The 19,675-nt window shown below is 38.4% G+C and overlaps 1 protein-coding gene across 2 annotated transcripts in view; it reads right to left on the bottom strand.

The window, feature by feature from the left end:
- The window catches only part of ELMO1 (engulfment and cell motility 1), a 300,993-nt gene that overhangs the window by 147,677 nt on the left and 133,641 nt on the right, over nt 1-19,675 (bottom strand). For both annotated transcript variants that reach the window (XM_063304033.1, XM_063304034.1), the window contains exon 14: nt 6,807-6,911. In XM_063304033.1, the coding sequence (XP_063160103.1) occupies nt 6,807-6,911 (105 nt within the window). The remainder of the gene's footprint in view (nt 1-6,806; nt 6,912-19,675) is intronic.

Genomic DNA, 19,675 nt, shown 5'->3' with positions numbered 1-19,675 from the left:
ACCATAGTGCAGGTTATTGATGTTTCTTCCCCCAGTTTTAAAACCACGCTCATCTTCTTCCAATCCAGCTTCCCTTAATATATATTCCGCATATAGATTGAATAAATAAGGGGAGAGTATGCAGCCTTGTCGCATGCCTTTGCCAACCTGGAGCCAGCTCTATTTTGCCATGTTCTGTCCATGCTGTGGCTTCCTAGCCTGTATATAAGTTTCTCATGAGAACTGTTTCTCAAGAGGATTGATAAGTTTCTAAAGGGATTTCAATTGGATACATATTATAAATATGTCTAGAAGAAAAAGCAGCATCAAATACAATTTTATATATAATTTTACAACATTACATTTAACAATATCTCTGGTATCAGAAGAAACAAGTATACAGAACATTCTTCAAAATATGTCTCCTCCTCTCTCTTTTGCAGTATATCAGAAAAGTATTTTTGTTTCACCCTGTGTATATCCAGTGTGAAAAAACTGCTGATGCTGAAAGTGGTAATGAGGTACTTCATATATAAAATGTGGAATCATCAAGAATGGCTTTCAGAACAATAGATCTGGTCATTTTGTGAGCACTCAAATATTGAAGACTGAAGACCCACCCTATTTCCAACATTGATAGAATTATCAGTGTGGATGATAGATATTAATTTTACTGAAGCATTTGACAATCCTCCCATCCCATCTTTTAATGACAAGCTATGATATATGGATCAACACTGCTTCTTGAGAATCATGCCTAATGACTGATTATTGCTATACTAAACTGCCCATGTTTTAAGAACCATAGAAATCTCCTCAAATAATGCTTCACATTATGTCTTAATAAAGGAGACAGGCTTCTTGATTATGTTCTCCAATTATCAACTCATTCACAGCAACAGCAACAGCTGAATTAATGCTTCATTTGCCCCAAAATTTTATTTAGCCTATCCATTTATATTCTATTGCCATTTAATTTTTATAATTGCATTCCCTTCTGTTTTGCTTATGTTTTTAGTTTACATGATCAGTACGGGTGTCATGTTCCCGTTCCGATGTTTATGGTTCCTCGTAACGTTTCACATGTCATATCTGCAGTTGCGTGCCTGCCTGGCCACGCTGGTAAATTTCCTTTGTGCTGACTTGTGATCTTCTGGAATGTATGTTTGGGTTATCTCTGCTGTTCAAGGTTACTTTCTCAGGCCGATTCTAACGGTTGCTAGCATCTGGGGTGGGTGGTTGCTATGCTAGCCTGAGGGGAGGGTTCGCAACGGGAGCAAGGCTTTTTAAGTTTGTAATTGGCGCGCTTTTGCTCATTCTCAGCTTTCTTCGTACTTTGCATACTATTCATTCAATAAATTAGTTTTCTCTAGTAATTACTGATGAGACTCCTTTTATTGGAATAGGCAATCATTACAACGGGTTTTTGTTCTATACTTTGCTATCTTTGCATGAGCGGTGATTTTATTATATCTTAAATTAAAGTTAGTTGCTCTGTATCAACTCTGAGGAAGTCTTTGAATAAGGTTTCAAGAAGAATGAACAGGCCTCTCTCATAAGACCAGGTTTGCACTGAGGCTTAGGAAGGGTAATTATTTAATATATTGATGACATGATGTTAAGAAGGAAGGTTATCTGAACCCCAAACAAGATACAAGTAAATTTTTGCCTTTAGGTACTCCCTCCCCAAAATCAAAGGATAAGATGGGAAATATATCAAAGGTACAGTATGGAAAAGGCCTGGGTTGGCACTAGTGTTTCAAAATAGGTGACAATGACTCAGAAGTTGGACATGAGTCACCAATTTGATCCAGCTATTTATTTGTTTACTTACTTACTTACTTACATACATATTCATTCTTTAAAAAGCAGTGTTCAAATTGCAGGAAGTTAATACTTTTACCCTATTCTACATTGGCCATTTTCCAGAAATCCCATTTTACAAAGAATAAACTAAAGGACATCCAAAGTGCAGCAAGCAGGATGATTATGACTCTCAAAACTGGTTTCTGTAAAATAGAGTAAAAAGAGCTGGGTTTGATTAGAGGAGAACATTAACAGGAGACAGGATAGCTGTCTTAAAGTACATGAGAGACTACCATGTATACAAAGGATTTGTTTTTAAGTATTCCAGAAAGCAGGACTAGAAATAATGGGCGAAAACTGAAAGGAAAGAGATGTGATAAAACATTAAAAGAAATTTTCTAAGGGTGAAACTGCATTACAAAGGAAGAGATTGGCTCAGGGGACAGTGGATTCTCTTTTTTACTGCACTTTCTTCCAGGAGAGTATGGAGTATTTTTTGCCATGTATCCAATGCTGCAGATTCTGTACTACTGAAAGTTGGACTTGGTTACCTAGCTACCTAACCAAGACTATGATTTTGTGGGTTGTCTCATCAAGCAACAATGAACTGTTAGCTATTCGAGGTATTTGTCGTATTGTTATTGTCACAAGAGCCATTTTAATTTCTTTCTTGGATACCAAATGTATCCAGAGAATTGTTAAGACAAGTTCTATAGTTACGAAAGAAAAAAGTAGAAGACTGGAATACTTATAAAAACTAAAATACCAATGAAAGGGAACTGCAAAAAAAGGAAGAAAAAGAACAGAGTAAGAGGAACAAGGAAGAAAATACAGTGCAGTGAAGATGAGATCACATAACAGCTTGGGAACATAACAACCTCTTAATTGAAGTTCTGAATATGGTATTTTATTAGAAGTAATTTAGTAGAAAACAATGAACAAAAATCAAGTTCTTTTTTTCCTTTTCTATTTTATTGTAGAGAAAAGAAATACATTTCTAGTTCCATTTTTTTCCAAGGGTAACTGCATCCCTAGCGCTGGGGAAGAAGCATCACCAGCATCATTGAATTTAGTTTCAGAAATTATCACACAACATATCAAGCAATTCATTTTTATTAAGAGTGGGCAGAAAGTTTTTTCTGGAGCTTACAGAAGGATGAGTAGGCTGTGCTCTATACAACAAATGCATGGGTTATGAAATATACAGCACACAATCCGAATGACTCAAACTAATTAAGTTTTGAATGGTCTACACAGTAAAATGACATTTGTCTGCACCTTTATGACTTGAAATAATTTCCTCCTCCTTGAAGAGTTCTGATAGCTCAAAGAAAAATTTAAAAGGCAATCAGTAACTTACCTAAGCTGCCCTCAGAATATATGAATCAAATCCAGTGGCCACAATTGGTATTTCAATTTCAGTGAACACTAACTAGTGATTGCCAACTCCAGGTAAAAGTAATCCTGAAGGTTCCAGTGCCATAAATGGTTAAATATGAGTGTGCGTAAAAGTATATTTGCATACGTATACGTACCAAAAGCCACATCCCGAAAAGGGTGGGACCAGGACAGTAAATAACATGAACTGTATTAAATGCTACTGATTAGAAATGAATTGTCTGCAAAATGTATACTGTTATTACTTTTAAAATTGATTCCCCAGCTGCATACTTCATTGTACTTTCTCTAGGTTACATATACAGAAATAAATCAGTATAACTGTTGCGTTCTATCCTTCCTGCACAAACAGCAAACAGAAGAGAAAAAAATCAGGATGGAAATGAAATAATGCTATGATTAGAAAACAAAGGAAAGAGAGAAAAAATTTCAAATTTTGAACAGCAGGCATGAGCCCTACCTATTCTAACAGCATCTTTTATTCTTAGTGAAGGTAAGATGACAGTTCATTATTTGGGACAAACTCATTTTCCTGTCAGGTAAATGCTTCTTGAGAATTAAAATTCAGGGTATATGTAACAAAGTGAAGAAGAAAGGCCTAAAATACAGAGAGAATTACAGAAGCAGGTCTCTGGGTAAAGATGCCTGAAACCAACCACAGAGTCAGCAGAGGAGGTACACTTGGCAGATGTAGCACACATGAAGGTCCCCAGTGACAGCAACCTTTTCCTCATCCACAGCAGATTGAGCTATATTCTTGTTAGATGCAGATAGAGCAGCATGAGGCAGTAACGTCCTTTTTTCAGCTAGCCAGGAGCTTGACATTTAAAACTCACCATGTAGAGGAATGAGACAAAGCACTTAAAGAAAAGTGACTAGAGCGACAGGAGTTTGACAGGAGTAGATGAGATGGCTGGATAACCATACCAGAAAAGAAGCTTGACACAGACATACTTCAACCTTTTGTTAAATAAATTTTATTAAAAGTTTTATAAAGAACATAAAAACTAACACAAACTAATAAGGAGTGAAAGAAGCAAAGAAAGAAAAAAAGCAGAAGTGCAGAAAGAAAGAAAAAAAAATAGAAAGAAGCTTCCAATTTCCCTTGCAGCAAATATAAGTACAAAATTATCTCTTACTTTATGCTTACCAAAAAAAAGCTCACTTTTTTCTATTACCCAATTTTTTTTCTAATCATCAAAACCATTTTTTTCTATTTCATGCAAAAAGTCTGTAAGAGGTTTCCAGTCAGCCATAAATGTAGATACTGTTTTTTCTCTGATCAAAGAAATTAATTTAGACAGACATACTTCAACCTGTTCAGGTATGGACTGCTGGGGAAAACAGAAATAAATTTGCACTGATAGAAGAAAAGCCCCTACGGTGTGTAATGGGGAAGTATAAAGGAACTGTGAAAGGCCTCTTTTCCTTATGAAGCCACAAGCATAGACACTGAGCATCAGGAGAGGCTGTGGCAGGTGACAATTGTCATGTAGGGTAGGAGAGACCCTGGAGCCTAAGCAAGTCAGCCAACTTCTGTGCTGCTATAAGAAACTATACTATAGTATACTAGGAAACTATACTATACTAAGAAACTATAAACAAATACAGCACACATTTCCTGGTGTTGCTAAAAGGAACGTGAACTCAAAATGCTTACAAGTACCTCTTCCCATAGAAGACATGAAGATGTGAAGACAGTAGGAAACACAAATGGTAAGCTGTACTGATGTCTTTATAGGTGCCTGATTGTCACTGGTGGGAACTGAATGCTGCACAGTATGTTCCATTGGTCTGAACCGCTAGGATTCCTCTTACCTTGTTAGCACTTGGTGAAGCTGCCCAAAATGGAATACCCATCTGAAGCAAGAACATTTTATGGATTGCAGACAGTTTTCCCAAGAACTTAAATCTGCGTTACACATGGCTTACATCTCGATTTGAAATAATTGAAAATAATTCAGTCAAGATTTTTCTGGCCTGCCTTTTCAGTAGCACCATGTGTGTCTAAAGTAGCACTATTACTGGAAGCAGACCTGACTAAGACTGTGGCAGGACGTGGGCTTTTACTGATTAATTACTGGCTTAATTTAAGTCTTAGCAATAGTGGAGAGTATGTGTAGCTCAAGGTTGAAGACAGGTAGAACAAGCTGCCACGTATGCCACAACCAGCAAACCCTACTCCCTTGGGTCAAAAGTACTGATGAAATTGTCTTATTTGGTGATGAAATGCTCTTTCTCACACATACATATACCACATCATTTAATTCTCTGCTGCAGCTTTCCTTTAACTTGAAAATTGAAAGTACTTTATGTAAAGACATTTACATTGAAGTATCTATGCACTTTACCATTAAAATCCTGGTTTATTGAATAGTTAATATTTACCATTAAAATAATATCATTGCTTATTTAACAGATTTTGGATGGGAGATATTGAAACGGCAGATCTGAAAGTCACTGTTTTTAATTATCTTGTGGCCAGGTGAAATTGCATTTAGAAAGCACTCTTTCTTTCCCACTCTCTGTGTTTTAGTCAAATTGCCCTTTCCAAAACTCTTACAACCTTTGGTGTTATCCCTATTTGAATAAAAGTTGCAGAATAATTGACATGAAACTTATTTTTCACCATCTATGATCATAAGACTTTTTAGAGGGAGGGAGGGAGGAAAGTGTTGGCAGATTGCTGGGAAAGCCTTTAGCCCAGGAGAGATCAGAAAAGTCACACACACCAGGCATATCTATAAAAATAATTTATTTACAGAAAGCAAAACAAAAGCAAAACATATTTAAAGGACTTAGCTCTCATTGAGAGCTACCTGGCTTGCTACATGCCGGCACAGAAGAGAAAGAGGAACTAAAACAAGTCCGGGCAGGTTCCTCCCCCCAGGTGCAATAATTAACATTCGAAAAGGGGGCAGTTGAATTCAACCTCTGCACCCGGCCAAAATGATTAGATACAATAGCACCTTAATCTGTTAGTAGGAAAACCATTAACAGAAAGAATTCTTTATCTTGCTTTTCCTGGAATGTAATGATTACTCTATTCCCATGGTGTTAAGCCCACCAAATGCAAGAATAAGGGATGCATGACTACCTTGCCACTTAAAACTTCTAAATTTCACTGCCTTCCCTTAGATTAAAAAAAGTTTATGAAGCTTACTCAACCAGTTTTTGCTAAAATGTCAGAAAGAATATGCAAAAGAAACAAAATCTAGTTCTCTGCTACCTTTCAGATAAGGCGTGTAGGCAAAAAAGTGAGTAGGAACTAAAAGTGGAAAATAGAAAAATGAATCAGCCTTCCTTTATCCCCCATAAGTAAGTGAAACCAATCACAGCCAATTCCTTCCTTCTGGGATTCAAAATATGCAGAAGAGGTCTTCAGTCATTCAAATCATCTGTCAGAATGGCATTTATATTGATCTGAAAGTAAACTAGGGATCACTGCTCAGCTGTCATCAAAACATACAGAAAAAATGTAATTCTATACAGCACTATTCTTCTATGCTTATTTCCTATTAACTGTGCTATTACCACATTTGCTTTCCTAGAATAATGGATTTAAAAAAGAGGGACAGAAAGGCAAAATGATAAAGAGGCCTGCAATAAGAAAGAGGCCTTACCCGGATATAAGCATCCTGCTGGTGTTTGGCGAAGTACAGCATGTTGTCCAGGGCTAGCATTCCTGGGGGAGTCTGAGTAAAATCCATTGCTGGGTTCACATGATTCTGCAAAAAAGGGTAACATTAGAAAAGTAGTCGCATGAATAACTGGACAACTGCATAAATATCTGTGGGCAGAGGAGGGAGAACAGAAACGGGATGTCAAAATGCAAACTCTGTGAACTATGTATTTGTTTCAGATGTCAGGACGCAAAGACAAAAGTGTGGGGTTTGCATCATGATGTCATTGTGACTAGCTGTAGTGTTCAAGTAGCCTGGAATGTTGAGGAAAATGAAATCATTTTAAAAGTTGCCCAGGTTTTGCTTCCAACTATCTCCTACCTCAGAAAAGCCCTGTTTTTGACTGACCCTATCTAGGTTCTGAGGTCATTTTCTGAGTTCTCACCTTGATTCCTTTAAGGATGGGAATCAGGGAACACACTTCGTGTTAATTGCAATGTATTCAGCAAAAGAAAACCCAACCCTCCTTAGTTACAGGTAGGAAAGATTCTAATCAACAACAAGCCCATAGCACACTGGCAGGGAAAACTTAAACTTTCCCTCTCCAATAATAAATGAAAATAAAATTAATTCTCCTACAGTTTTGGGGATGTGGTGGATTTCAGTAATGCTGCTGGTTCTCAGGAAGGACGGAGCATATTTCAAGAAGGTGGAAGAGATAAGAGGAGACATAGCCCAGGGGGCAATTGTGGGAAAACCAAAAGGTTCAGAATACTCTCGCCCTAGAGCTTTCCCAGGTTATTTCCCCTTAGGTTAGGTAGAGTTGCTTTAGTATGGCAAGATTCTGTACAGCGTTAGCAAATAAAGAGCTGACGTTTGAATGGCCTGATTCTTTGTTGTTCTTGGGCTGGGCCTGACAGAGGCTTAGGAAACAGTCTCACTGGTAGGAATGGATGAATGAAAGTAGAGGAGGCAAGTTTACCAAGGCTTGGAGTTTTAACTTGCTCCCCAATCAGCTGAACAGCAAATTAGTATTTTGGGAGGGTTATATGAAGAGACAGGAGTAAAAAGCGTCCGGGAGGCAAACCACTCACTTTCCTCTCATAAAATGCACCTGTTCCCTTTCCAATGACCCCAAAATGGCAAATTTCAGCAGTGCAATCTTGGGTGCTATGTGGCCACAAACAGAATCACAGGTTGTATATCCCTGCTGTAAACTATGCCTTTAATAACTGCTTGCCCTATAGATATTAGCAGATGATAATATTCATATCTATATCTGTCTCTTTAGCAGCCCAATGTAACATGCAGGAACTACAAAAATGCAATTCTTCACATGCAATCTTATCTTGTTACTGTATCTTAACCTTATTCACCGAAGCCTTTGGTGAGGGAAAGTAAGACAGACCCCTTGCTTCATTGCACTTGCCATCTTTTATCTTTATCTGTTATGTTATATTGATTTTATTGTAATTCCATTGTTTGATTGTTGTGAGCTGCCCAGAGTGGCATACAAGTTTAAATAATGATAGTAATAACAACAATATCTTTACATCTGCCTATCCCAGGTCCTTGTGAAGGACTCAATAGGTGGACAAAAATGCCAAATCCGGTCTAAACATCTAGCTGACTGTGCTTTCTATGATCACATAGAAAGCGCACTCAGCTAGATGTTTAGAAGGGTTCCTTTTAGAAATGGTGTGTGTATGTGTGTGTATGTGTGTGTGTGTGTTTTCACAGTAGTGTCATCTAGGGTCAGGGTTAAGATCAGCAACATCTATACTTGGCTGCATTTACACAATATGCTTAAGAATGTGTGACTCAAGGTGTCATGCAAACACCAAACCCCTCATTTCAAGGTCATGGTTGGGATCCAAATAATTGCAAAGTTATTTATGGGTTACTTATCCTAATTCAGACAGCATGTTGTACATGAACCCCAAAAGAGGATTAATATAAGATTAACCTTTTTTTCCAGCTGTCAAGCACAGAAATCAGAGCCTAAAAAGAGCTCACAAAAATGGGGCCTAAGCAGGTAATTACTATTGTTCTTGTTTCTTAATCTCCTGGGACACACAGGAGTGAAAAGGAAGCTGAGAGGAGACAGGGTGGCTAAGCCTGTCCCTCACCCATCTGGAAGGGCTCCAACTCTAATCAGACCCCTACTTTTTTCGCCCTAAACTTCCTCCTCCCCCTAAAATATCCAATAGTTGCCAAGCATGAGACAAATTGAGAAGACACTTAGATGGATTTTTTCGCATTACCAGCTCCTGAATCATTGGGTATATTGGTTGTCAATAGGATTCTAAGTACAATGCAAGTTGCTGCTATTGACCTATAAAGTTCTACATAGCTTGGATCCAGCTATGGGACAATTTCCTCCAAATGGAATCTGCTCAGCCTGCTCATGCAGCCCAGGAGGAGATGCTATGGGTTCCTCCTCCTCGAGATTTATTTTTAGATTTTGGTATGCTGTGTAAGCTGCCCATAGTCCGTTAATTAAGTAGGACATTTTTTAATATGTTCAGTCGTGTCCGATTCTTGGAGACTGCCTGGACAGGTCCCTGTAGTTTTCTTGGCAAGGTTTTTCAGAAGTGATTTGCCGTTGCCTTCTTCCTAGGGCTGAGAAAGATTGACTGGCCCAAGGTCACCCAGATGGCTTTGTGCCCAAGGATGAGAAATCATAGTCTCCTGGTTTCTAACCTGGTACCTTAGCCCACTAACCAAACTGGCTCTCACACAATTAGGACATAAATAATGTATAATAAATGAAAAGTTACCTCAGACAGGAATAGTAGACTTGTTCAAGTGTGTTATGTAAGCCTGGCTAATGAATGAATATTATAAATATTATAAGCAATAGTATAGCCTTATATAAAAGGGACGCGGTGGCGCTGCGGGTTAAACCGCTGAGCTGTCGATCGGAAGGTCGGCGGTTCGAAACCGCGCGGCGGGGTGAGCTCCCGTTGTTAATCCCAGCTCCTGCACACCAAGCAGTTCGAAAACATGCAAATGTGAGTAGATTAATTGGTACCGCTTCGGCGGGAAGGTAACGGCGTTCCGTGAGTCATGCTGGCCACATGACCCGGAAGTGTCCTATGGACAACGCCGGCTCCAAGGCTTAGAAACGGAGATGAGCACCGCCCCCTAGAGTCGGACTCGACTGGACTTTACGTCAAGGGAAACCTTTACCTTTACCTTATAGCCTTATATCAACTATAGATGTATTGAATTGAGCTCCTAAAATTCCCAGCCAGCTATCTTAAGTCTCATTATGTAGCAACACTTGGTTTGGAAGGTAAGCAGAGTTGGGACTGGTTAGTAGCTGGATGGAAGACCATCAGTGAATTCCAGAACTGTAGGCTAGACCAGAAAGTTGAAAAAAACTGCTCAGAAGGCAGCGGTAAACTATTTCCATACAGTTGTCCAAGAAACCTGCATTGATATGTCCATGAAATCACCAAGAGTACAGCTCAACCTAGAAGGAAATTTTAATGTTACTTTATCTTATATACTATGTTTGCACAATGAATGCACAACATTCCTTGCTTTTAAACACACAGGATGATTTTTATAACTTGAATATATTTTTATTATAGTCACTGACCAGAACTGTAATTTAATATGAAGTGTAATGTGCAACCACCATGAAAAATAATACAGGCTGTGAATCTCGGCTTCCCCTTCCCTGCCTTATTCAAAATAGATTCCCTGAAAAGACACTGGCATTATGGATTTCAGGCCAAGTCAACATTAGCACCTTTTGCATCTGAAAAGAGGCTGTAATAGTATAATTGTGCCATGACACAGAGCAGTAACTTATCAACCTCAGGATATAGAAGACACATTGAACCAGGAAGAGAATTTGCTCTTAGAGTCAACCATATTTATTTCTGCATTATTGGGAGTTCATCTTACAGAGGTAGTTATTAGGCTATTTCCTCTCTGGCTTCAAGAAACTATGTTGGATTAACCTCTTCTTTTCCCTCCCCATCCCTATGCTGCTAGATTCAATGGCTCTTAAAACAGGTTAGGTCCCTTTAAAAATGGAACCAACTTTCATCAGGGTTGGAGCTAGTTATCAAGAGGGACTGGATTAATTGTTAAGTCTCAGAGTTTGCTAGCTGTTGGAGAATCTGTTTTGCCTTATTTCTAGTTTAAACTCCACTTGAAACTATTCAGTGTGTTACCTGTAAGGACAGTGCAGTGAACTAGATTCAAAATGGAAAAGGTGAATCAGAGCATGTGAACGCCATGCAAATAGCAGCTCTCAGCAACTCCTGAAAGCAGCTCTTTTTCTGAAACGTTCATTGTAAAGAGGTGCTGCATGCCATACACACTTCGAATGTTTTCCTTTTGAATCTGGATTGCTGCTCACCTCTGTGACTTGTCTCATTTATCTGGGATTATGGAAATTCAGTATCTGTTTCTGTCCGTGTGTACTTGTCCTTGACCATCATTTAGTTCATTTTACTTGGTCAGAACCAGAGACCTGATTGGCCTGACTTTGCTTATTTGTTCTCTATCTAGAGAGGTATTATTTCACTTAGTCTCCCTGGAACTAGGTCCAAGGATTGCTTGACTGTTTCCTTCAAATATTTGATTCTAAGGGTTTATTCAATTAAATCACCCCCTAAACCTAATTTTCTATTGTCAAACTGGACATCTTCAAACCCATTTGGAAATCCAATTCACCAATTCAGTTGAGATGGGCACATTCTTTTTCTGAATAAATTTAATAATCTGAATAGAATCAATGGTTTGAAACACAAATTGTTCAGAAGAGTATAATGATGTTTTTGATTTGACATTTATTAATTGTAATAGAACAGTTTAATAAGAAATAATATTTACTAACCAAAACCATCAACATAATAAAATAAAATGATATATCCTGCCCTTGGATTTCTCATGTTATTTTTTAGAAAAAGACCTGAGGAAACAGGGAAAAAAAGACTTGCTGTGAAAAGATTTTGTCTGCAGACGCTGTCTATTCAATCTAATTTCCTGAGCTATCACTATTCTCAGCAATTTTTGCTGCTCCTGACACTGAGACTTAATTTATCCTTTTGATAGAATTAGACTTCTATTCTGAAAACTGAAGTGTTTCCTTAGATTGAATCAAGCTTCTCTGTGCACAAGGACTCTAATGTTCTGCTCCTGTAGATAAATGTTTTCCTATTACATGTTATCAAAAGACATTCAGAGGAAAAAAAAGATAGCAATATCTGAGCATGTTTTCGTGTTGCACTCATTATGCTACAAGAAAACATTTCATTCTTTTTCAATTTTACTCTTTCCAAAATGTTTTATCACCCCACCCCCATTTTAGGACAAAAGAAAAAAAAAAGATTGGGGGGCAGGAAAGATGTAACAATCCGATTTTGTTATTGTTTTTTTTTAAGATTTCACATGTCTAACGGCCCTTTTTTCATACTTACGTCTATGTGCTTTCTTCCAGTTCATGAGGTTGAACAAAGGTATGTTGGCTTAGTTTGTGCTTCCCTAATGATCAAAATGTATTCTGCCTGATCTAAAAAAAAAAAGGCCAGCCCTCGCAGACTTAATATGGGATAGCTTATGGAAAGTGATTGACAGAATTCCCTGCCATCTCTTATTAGCAGGTAAAAGTGCCACCAATAGGTGGCCCTTAGGGAGAAATGATATTTGACAGACAGTTACAGGATAAGTTTTCTGTCACAACCTGGTCCCAAGATAGCTCATCTGGGGGGCAGGGGGGACTGTAACCTAGTAAAGCAGGAGATGCTCAAGCCCAGACAGTACTGTCCAGAGCCTGAAGCCAGAGAACGCTCACCCAGACAGCACTGCTGCATCTGATCCACAATGGAGAGAGGTAAGATACAAGCCATCTAGCGGATCAGCCTTGAGAGTGCATGAGCAAAAATCTATGTTTAAATACATCTGTTCTTCACCTTCCATGCCGAGGGGTGGGGAGGACATACTGTAAGTGGATCTTCTGTTTTCTCATGCCTCCTCATGCTACAGAGGTATCTTTCTGGGTTGGCAAGAGAAGTGAAGAAACTATTTTGAAACCTGGATCTTGCATTCTTTCACAAGAGTAGTACAGCAGAATTTTTAAAAGCCTGAAAAAGTAGCCCCAAACAAAAGAGTTTTCTTCTCTCTTGCCATGCGCACTTCTTATGCCCCCCCATCTCCAGGTTCAAAGGAAAATGTTCTTAAGGCAGCAGGTCTCTGGTCACATGGATCAGTTCTTCTGCCTCTCTTCCCCCCACCCTCCCCACTCCCAAACTGACAGTCCATGAGTGCCATGGAATTGAGTAGCATGAGACTCTGGTTTAAAAGAACTGAGCTTTCTCACTGTCAACAGCAGAAAAGCTCTGGAAAATAGTGGTCAGTGACCAGTGGGGTGGGGGCATGGCTGCAACAGCTCAAATGAGCTAATAAGAACTCAGCAGTTCCTAGTCACTGAGAGCCTCACCACCAGCATTGTTGAGGGAGCACTAAAGATAATTCATGTGCCAAGAGTTGTGACATGAAAAGATTAAAAAAAAAACTGCTTCAACACTGAACAGCTGAAGACAAAGGTATGATGCCTCTGCAGTGGGCTGGGGATGAGAAAAAGTAATGTCATAAAGATATGTTAGTAGGGCATCTTTCTGGCATAGTTAATGGCACATGAGGAAAAACCTTAAGGATGCAGATTCATGACAGCTAACCTTGCATTATTATCCAAGATGAGAAAAAAATTGGAAGAAAGGAAAGAAAAAGAAAGTCCACAAACTAACAGCATGTGGCTGCAATGTTCATCTAGCGTATATATAGCAAAAAATTACACTGTTCTAGAACATTATGTATTGATTGAATTTGTACCAATGTGCTCCTGGCAAAGCTTAGTAGGCACATAATAGACTTTGCAGCAGCTGCTCTATAGTGGGGAAAACAAATTAACCTTTCCATAAGATGGAAACCAGTGGACTATCTGGAATGTTATATTAATAACTAGCCTATTCTAACTGCAATTTGTAAACTTAAGTCATGGAGAAGTAAATGAAATTCTCACAAAATTCTCAGTATCAGGCTAAACTAAATATTGTGTTTTTGTTAACTATTTCTGTGGTCCTTACAAAATGCAAAAAAAAAAAAAAGTTTTCCAATGCTAGTGAACTCTAGAAGGAACTGAATGTAACCTTGAAAAGAGAAATATGCAGCAGCAGAATTAAATTATACATGTTAAAAATGGAACTAACAAGCACATCTCCATCTAATTTTCTTGCCAATATTCACAATACTCAGTACCATGGTCAATCCTGCTGAAGAGGAGTTGGCTCTGATATAGTCATACAATAACCGTTCTTCTGTAATACCAACTATAATAAATTTAAGGGCAAAGAGTTAATACATTCAAGAAATATAGGATTGCCCAATTATATTTTAAAGAAAGTCACACCAGCTGGTAGAAATCACTTAAAAATCTGGATGTGGAGATCACTGAAGTAATAATCCAACTGCTGAAAGCTTTTTTGCTGGCACAGAGTACTTTTTTCCTTTGGGAATAATTCATTCCAAACTAAGAAACAATTTGGGAATTGAGGACTGAACTTATCATCCACTCAACAATTCTAAGTTTCTTATGCTGCTGTGCTAAAATCTTCCATTGAATAAGAGGTTTATAAATATACAGTATGATAAACTAATATTGTTAATATTTGCTACGGTAACATTCTGTTTTTATTTAAACTAACATTCTATTTTCTACTATTTGTGGAAGAAGGTTTGCCAGAACAAAGACTATGAGTACAATTTAAGAGGTGTTTGATAATTCTAGCACTGGAACAAAAATATCGATAACAGTTAATTGCTAGAATGATTTCAGCACCTATTAAGTTTACAAATATGTATCTGTTTCATACTAAAATCATAATCCATTTTTTGATGAAAATATACCTAAAAAGATGGGAAAAATGCTTTAGATGGCATAAACTTTCTAAAAATGAAGTCTACCTATGGAATACTGAAGAATATTATGAATATTATGAAATAACAAATAAGTGTTTTTACTGGAAATGGTAATAAAAACTTCCTTATTTACACATCAAATCTAAACTATTAAATTGAGTCTTTCTGATTAGTGATTTAAACCATGTTTTAACATGATTTAAATCAAATCACTCCATCAGAGTGTTGAATTCAGGTCGTAAGTGGAAGAAACCTGGTACTGGGAACAAATATGATACAGAACCAGTAATGCAAAAATTATCTTGAACTTCTGAAGTCTTACAGTATGTGCATTTAACTTTAATTGAATTACTTAATTAACTTCAATATGGATATAGTTGGGAGTGAGATTGTAGAAGTTGGCTTGTAAATCTATAGGAGCAAATATCTATTCCTGAAGTAATTATTTTATACTATCACCTACCTATAGGAGTTACATAAAGACTGGAAAAAAAGCTACTACTCTATGAATCTTACTCAACGTAACAGAATATTATGTTACTAAAAATGCCAATGGTGTGATAAAAGGTCAACCTAAAACTGATTACTTGAGGCCATTAAGCAGATCACAGTGGTTTTGGGCAGAATAAAGCTTTCCTAGATAGACTCTAGTTTGGGAAATTACATTCTCCCACCAAATACTCTCTAGTAGTCACAGCTCGAAAAATCAGCCTTCATTTCTTCCCTTAAGATATTTTATATCAGCCTTTCTCAATTGGGCTTTCATGAAACTCTAGGGTTCCATGGGAGATCAAGACTGGAAAAGAAAAAAAAATAGTTTTTTCAAGTTTGTCTGGCACACAGTGCTAGCACTCACAGTGGTGGGAATTTTTACATGCGGAAACTCACCTGCCAGGTTCCCTGAGACCTGAAAATTATTTCAAGGGATCCTCCAGGATAAAAAGTTTGAGAAAGGCTGCTTTGTATCATTGCCATCTGTTTTGCTAAGGCACCAAAGTAGTTGCTGTTTTTCACTAGAAAGCATAGCATTGTAGGACAGCCTGCTCTCCAAGTATATTTCTTTTTTTACTTTGTCAACCATGTGCTGGGTACTGTACACTGCGCAACCCCAGCCAGATTTTTAAAAAAAAAAAAACAGGGTAGCTTTTGGAGATGGTAACTTCTGTTATCTAATGAACTACATACGAAAGTCCTGTATTATCCAGCATGCTTGTCCAGGATTTTACTTGAGAGTTGTTGTTTTTAAGTGAATTATGCCATCTGTTTATGATGTTTGGATGCCAGCTATCAATACAGGTAACTGCATTCGGAATTTGTGTTAAATTGTTCCCTCACTTGGCTTCTCCTTAAGCAAGAATCCTAAACAAAGCAAGAAAACTCTGTTTATGACTCATTTAGAAACTGAAGTATCTGGATGTTCTTCAAGGGCAGCCCTATACAGTATAGAGCAAATTATAATCCAAGCAAGAGATGACTAAATCTGTCATCTGTCAGTGATTACAGGCAGTTGTTTTCTTACGACCACAATAGGGACTAGAAAAATTGTTGTTAAGTGAGGTGATCATTAAGCGAGGCATCATGTTACCGCACCTGATTTTATGACCTTTTTTGCCACTGTCATTAAGTGAGACATCACGTGACCATGATTTGCCACCTTCCCTGCCACCTTCCCCACTGACTCTGCTTGTTGGAAGCCAGCTGGGAAGGTTGCAAATGGTGATCACACGACTGCAGGATGCTGCAACTGTCATAAATGCAAGCTGGCTGCCAAGCACCTGAATCACAATCATGCGAACATGGGGATGCTGCGACAGTCCTAAGTGCGAGGACTGGTAGCAAGTGACTTTTTTCAGCGCCGTCCTAACTTCGAACAGTCACTAAACAAATGGTTGTAAGTTGAGGACTATATCTTCAGCACTTCCTGTTCTGGGTAAAACTGCAACTGGCATACCAGCGAAAGCTGGACATAGGCCTTTCTGGATATGGCCTCTGCCTGCTCTTCTAGCAGGCGCCATGCCCTCCTCCCCAATGTGTGTTCAAGAAAGGATAAATGAAAGCTACAACCCAACCAGAAATAATTTTCATATAACCAAATTCCAACCCCTCACTCATGACCTTAGTTTCTTATTTGCTGAAGGAAATCCTTTTTGTATGCCTAGAGAAGCCACTCTCCATTTTGTTGCTATGACAGGTCAGGAGGTGCAGGCGAGTCCACAGTTCCTGCAGGGCCTACTGAATCTCCCTACCAGCCACTCAGTCAAGTACTTGTGTTTGTATGTGTGGTGACAGGTGACAGTTGTCAGGTGAGTGAGGACTTCACCTTAGGAAATGCTGGCAGTATGCCGAGACCATCTGGGCGGACCTGAGTGTGACTCCTCTGCTTCTGTAGTGTAGGCCCTGCCTCTTCGGAACCCTGCTAGTGAAGAAAGTGGCTGGGGAAAACTGTTGACACAGCCCAAGGGACTAAGGCTGATAGGTGTCAAAATTTATGAGAGAAGGTAAATATAAGAGGGGACCATGCAGGGATGATGCTGTGATGGGGTAGCTGGGTAGTTCTGGGGAGCAAAATATGAATACACACACACACACACGCACCAGTGCTAGTTATGAAGCAAGAGATTTTATGGGCAGTTTACAGGGATCACAGCAAGGTTCCATGCAGAGATTAGGGTAGCAATGAGAATAGCCATCAACGTATTGAAATATTGGTGAGGAGGAAGAAGGGAAGTAACTAGCCCAATCGCCAGCCCATCCTGGAGCCTGGTTTTTCTCTCCCTCCCACCTTTCCCCAAGTCATAAAGAATTTTTTAGTCTGTGCCAGTGGAAGAACAGCACTAGTGGGTTTTGTTTTCCATAGTTAATGCATATTGCAGATCCTTTGCAATTACTGGCCCTCCTGGGGCCAGCAGCCCATAGTTTGGGAGCCACTGCCACAACAAATTTTTGTATTCTGGATTCTTCTCCTAATTCCATTGTATGAAGCCAAGAACGCCTATCTCATAATAAGCCACTGAGAAATTCAGAGTGAGGATAGTTTCTGGGAAAGAATTGTTTGCTATTTAACTGCTGTGAAATGACTTTCTTTTGCTGTTGTATTGCATATTCATTGCTATTATATACTGAGTGAATACTATCTAATGTGTTAGATTTCAACCTGCAAACTGAACCACCACTTTTAGCAGGGAGGATAATGTGATCTTCTTCACACTTACGATGTCCAAACAAATTTCATCCGAAGGGAGGGAGGGAGGGACAGACCTTCAATAAATGTCAATAATACTGAAAAAAATATTTAATTAAAAGTATGATTAGCTTAAACCAGGGTTTCTAAACCAGGGTTCCATGGAACCCTAGGGTTCCGCGAGAGGTCACTAGAGGTTCCCTGGGAGATCACAATTTATTTAAAAAATTATTTCAAATTTGGGCAACTTCACATTGAAGAGGTAAGTTTCATTCTTTGTTTTTAGTTCAAGAACACTGTTAATGCATATATACAGGCCTACCCATGAACGAATATAATCATTTTTTTATCTTCTGGCCTATATTTGAGCCAGAATGTGCAGGGTTCCCCAAGGCCTGAAAAATATTTCAAGGGTTCCTCTAGGTTGAAAAAGTTGAGAAAGGTTAGTTTACAAATTGCTTTGGCTTAATCATTTTCAAATACACTTAAGCAAATAGCATTCTAATCTTTCACACAAATGCTTATTTGGCTCTAAATAAATTTTTTTATATGCTCCAGCTTCCAGCTGTAAATAGTCAAATGATAAATAAGAGCATACCCCATTATAACTGCCAAGTACCGTTAGGATGGGGGGGCGGTTAAGAAGGTGTTTAACAGTGCAATCACTAAGACTTAAACAATGGTTGGACTATCCTAAAAGATTAAATAAAAGATAAAAAATAAAAGAAATAACAAATTGCTTTGGCTTAATCATTTTCAAATACAGTACTGAAACCATATCCAAATCTGATGTTGTAAGTTGATGGAGAAATATTTGACAAACTAATTTGATAAGTTGCATGACACTGTTTGAAAAAATAAAACTGGTTTTGAATAGCATTTTCAGAGTGATTACTGGACATGACCAATAATGCTATTTGATTGGTGAACCACTTTTCCAATTATGACAAGAACTCAAGAATACAGTGTACCAATAAAAAGAGAGGGGCTGTGGTGTACATTAGAACTACCAATTCCTGCTCAAGAAATACAAATGAATGAACTTGGCAAAGCTGGGTAGACATCTGGGTTAAACTAAAAGGAACAAAAACAAATATTGAAATTGGTAACTCCTTTCACCTACCCAACCAAGAAGATATGGATGATGCCTTCCAAAAGCACATTATAGATCTTTCAAAGTGGCAAGAAGTCATCATGATGGGGGGTTTTAATTACTCCAATACTGGTTTGGAGATAAACTCTGCTAAGCTCAATCTTTCCATGAAATTCCTGACTTGTCTGACAATTTTCCTTTTCAGAGAGTATCTGCTTGACATTACTAATCAATGGGGAAGATTTATTTGACTATTATTTATCTCATTTATCCCGAGGGATCATCTCATCCCCATTATAATACCCATCGCATCCAGTCAGGCAGAGAAGGCATGTTGTGGACCCAGTCTGTGAAAGCAGGTCAGTTGGTGGGGCCTAGGAAGAGAGCCTTCTCTGCCATTGCCCCTGCCCTATGGAACACTCTTCCCCCAGAGGTGAAGCAAGCCCCCACACTCCTGGCCTTCCAGAAAGGGGTGAAGACCTGGCTCCATCAACTCGCGTGAGGAGTGGTAACCAACCCTGGGGGTGGTTAACACCCTGAAGATGCTCCAGTGAATCAAGAACTTATTTACTATCTATGCCTTGGAATATATTATTTATTTAAGAATATTGTTTTATTGTACTTTAATTAGTTTTTATTTTTGTTTTACTGTAAACG

The sequence above is a fragment of the Candoia aspera genome, chromosome 4, assembly GCF_035149785.1.
Source record: "Candoia aspera isolate rCanAsp1 chromosome 4, rCanAsp1.hap2, whole genome shotgun sequence".
Taxonomy (NCBI): Eukaryota; Metazoa; Chordata; class Lepidosauria; order Squamata; family Boidae; genus Candoia; species Candoia aspera.
This window is presented reverse-complemented; position numbering and strand designations above follow the sequence as displayed.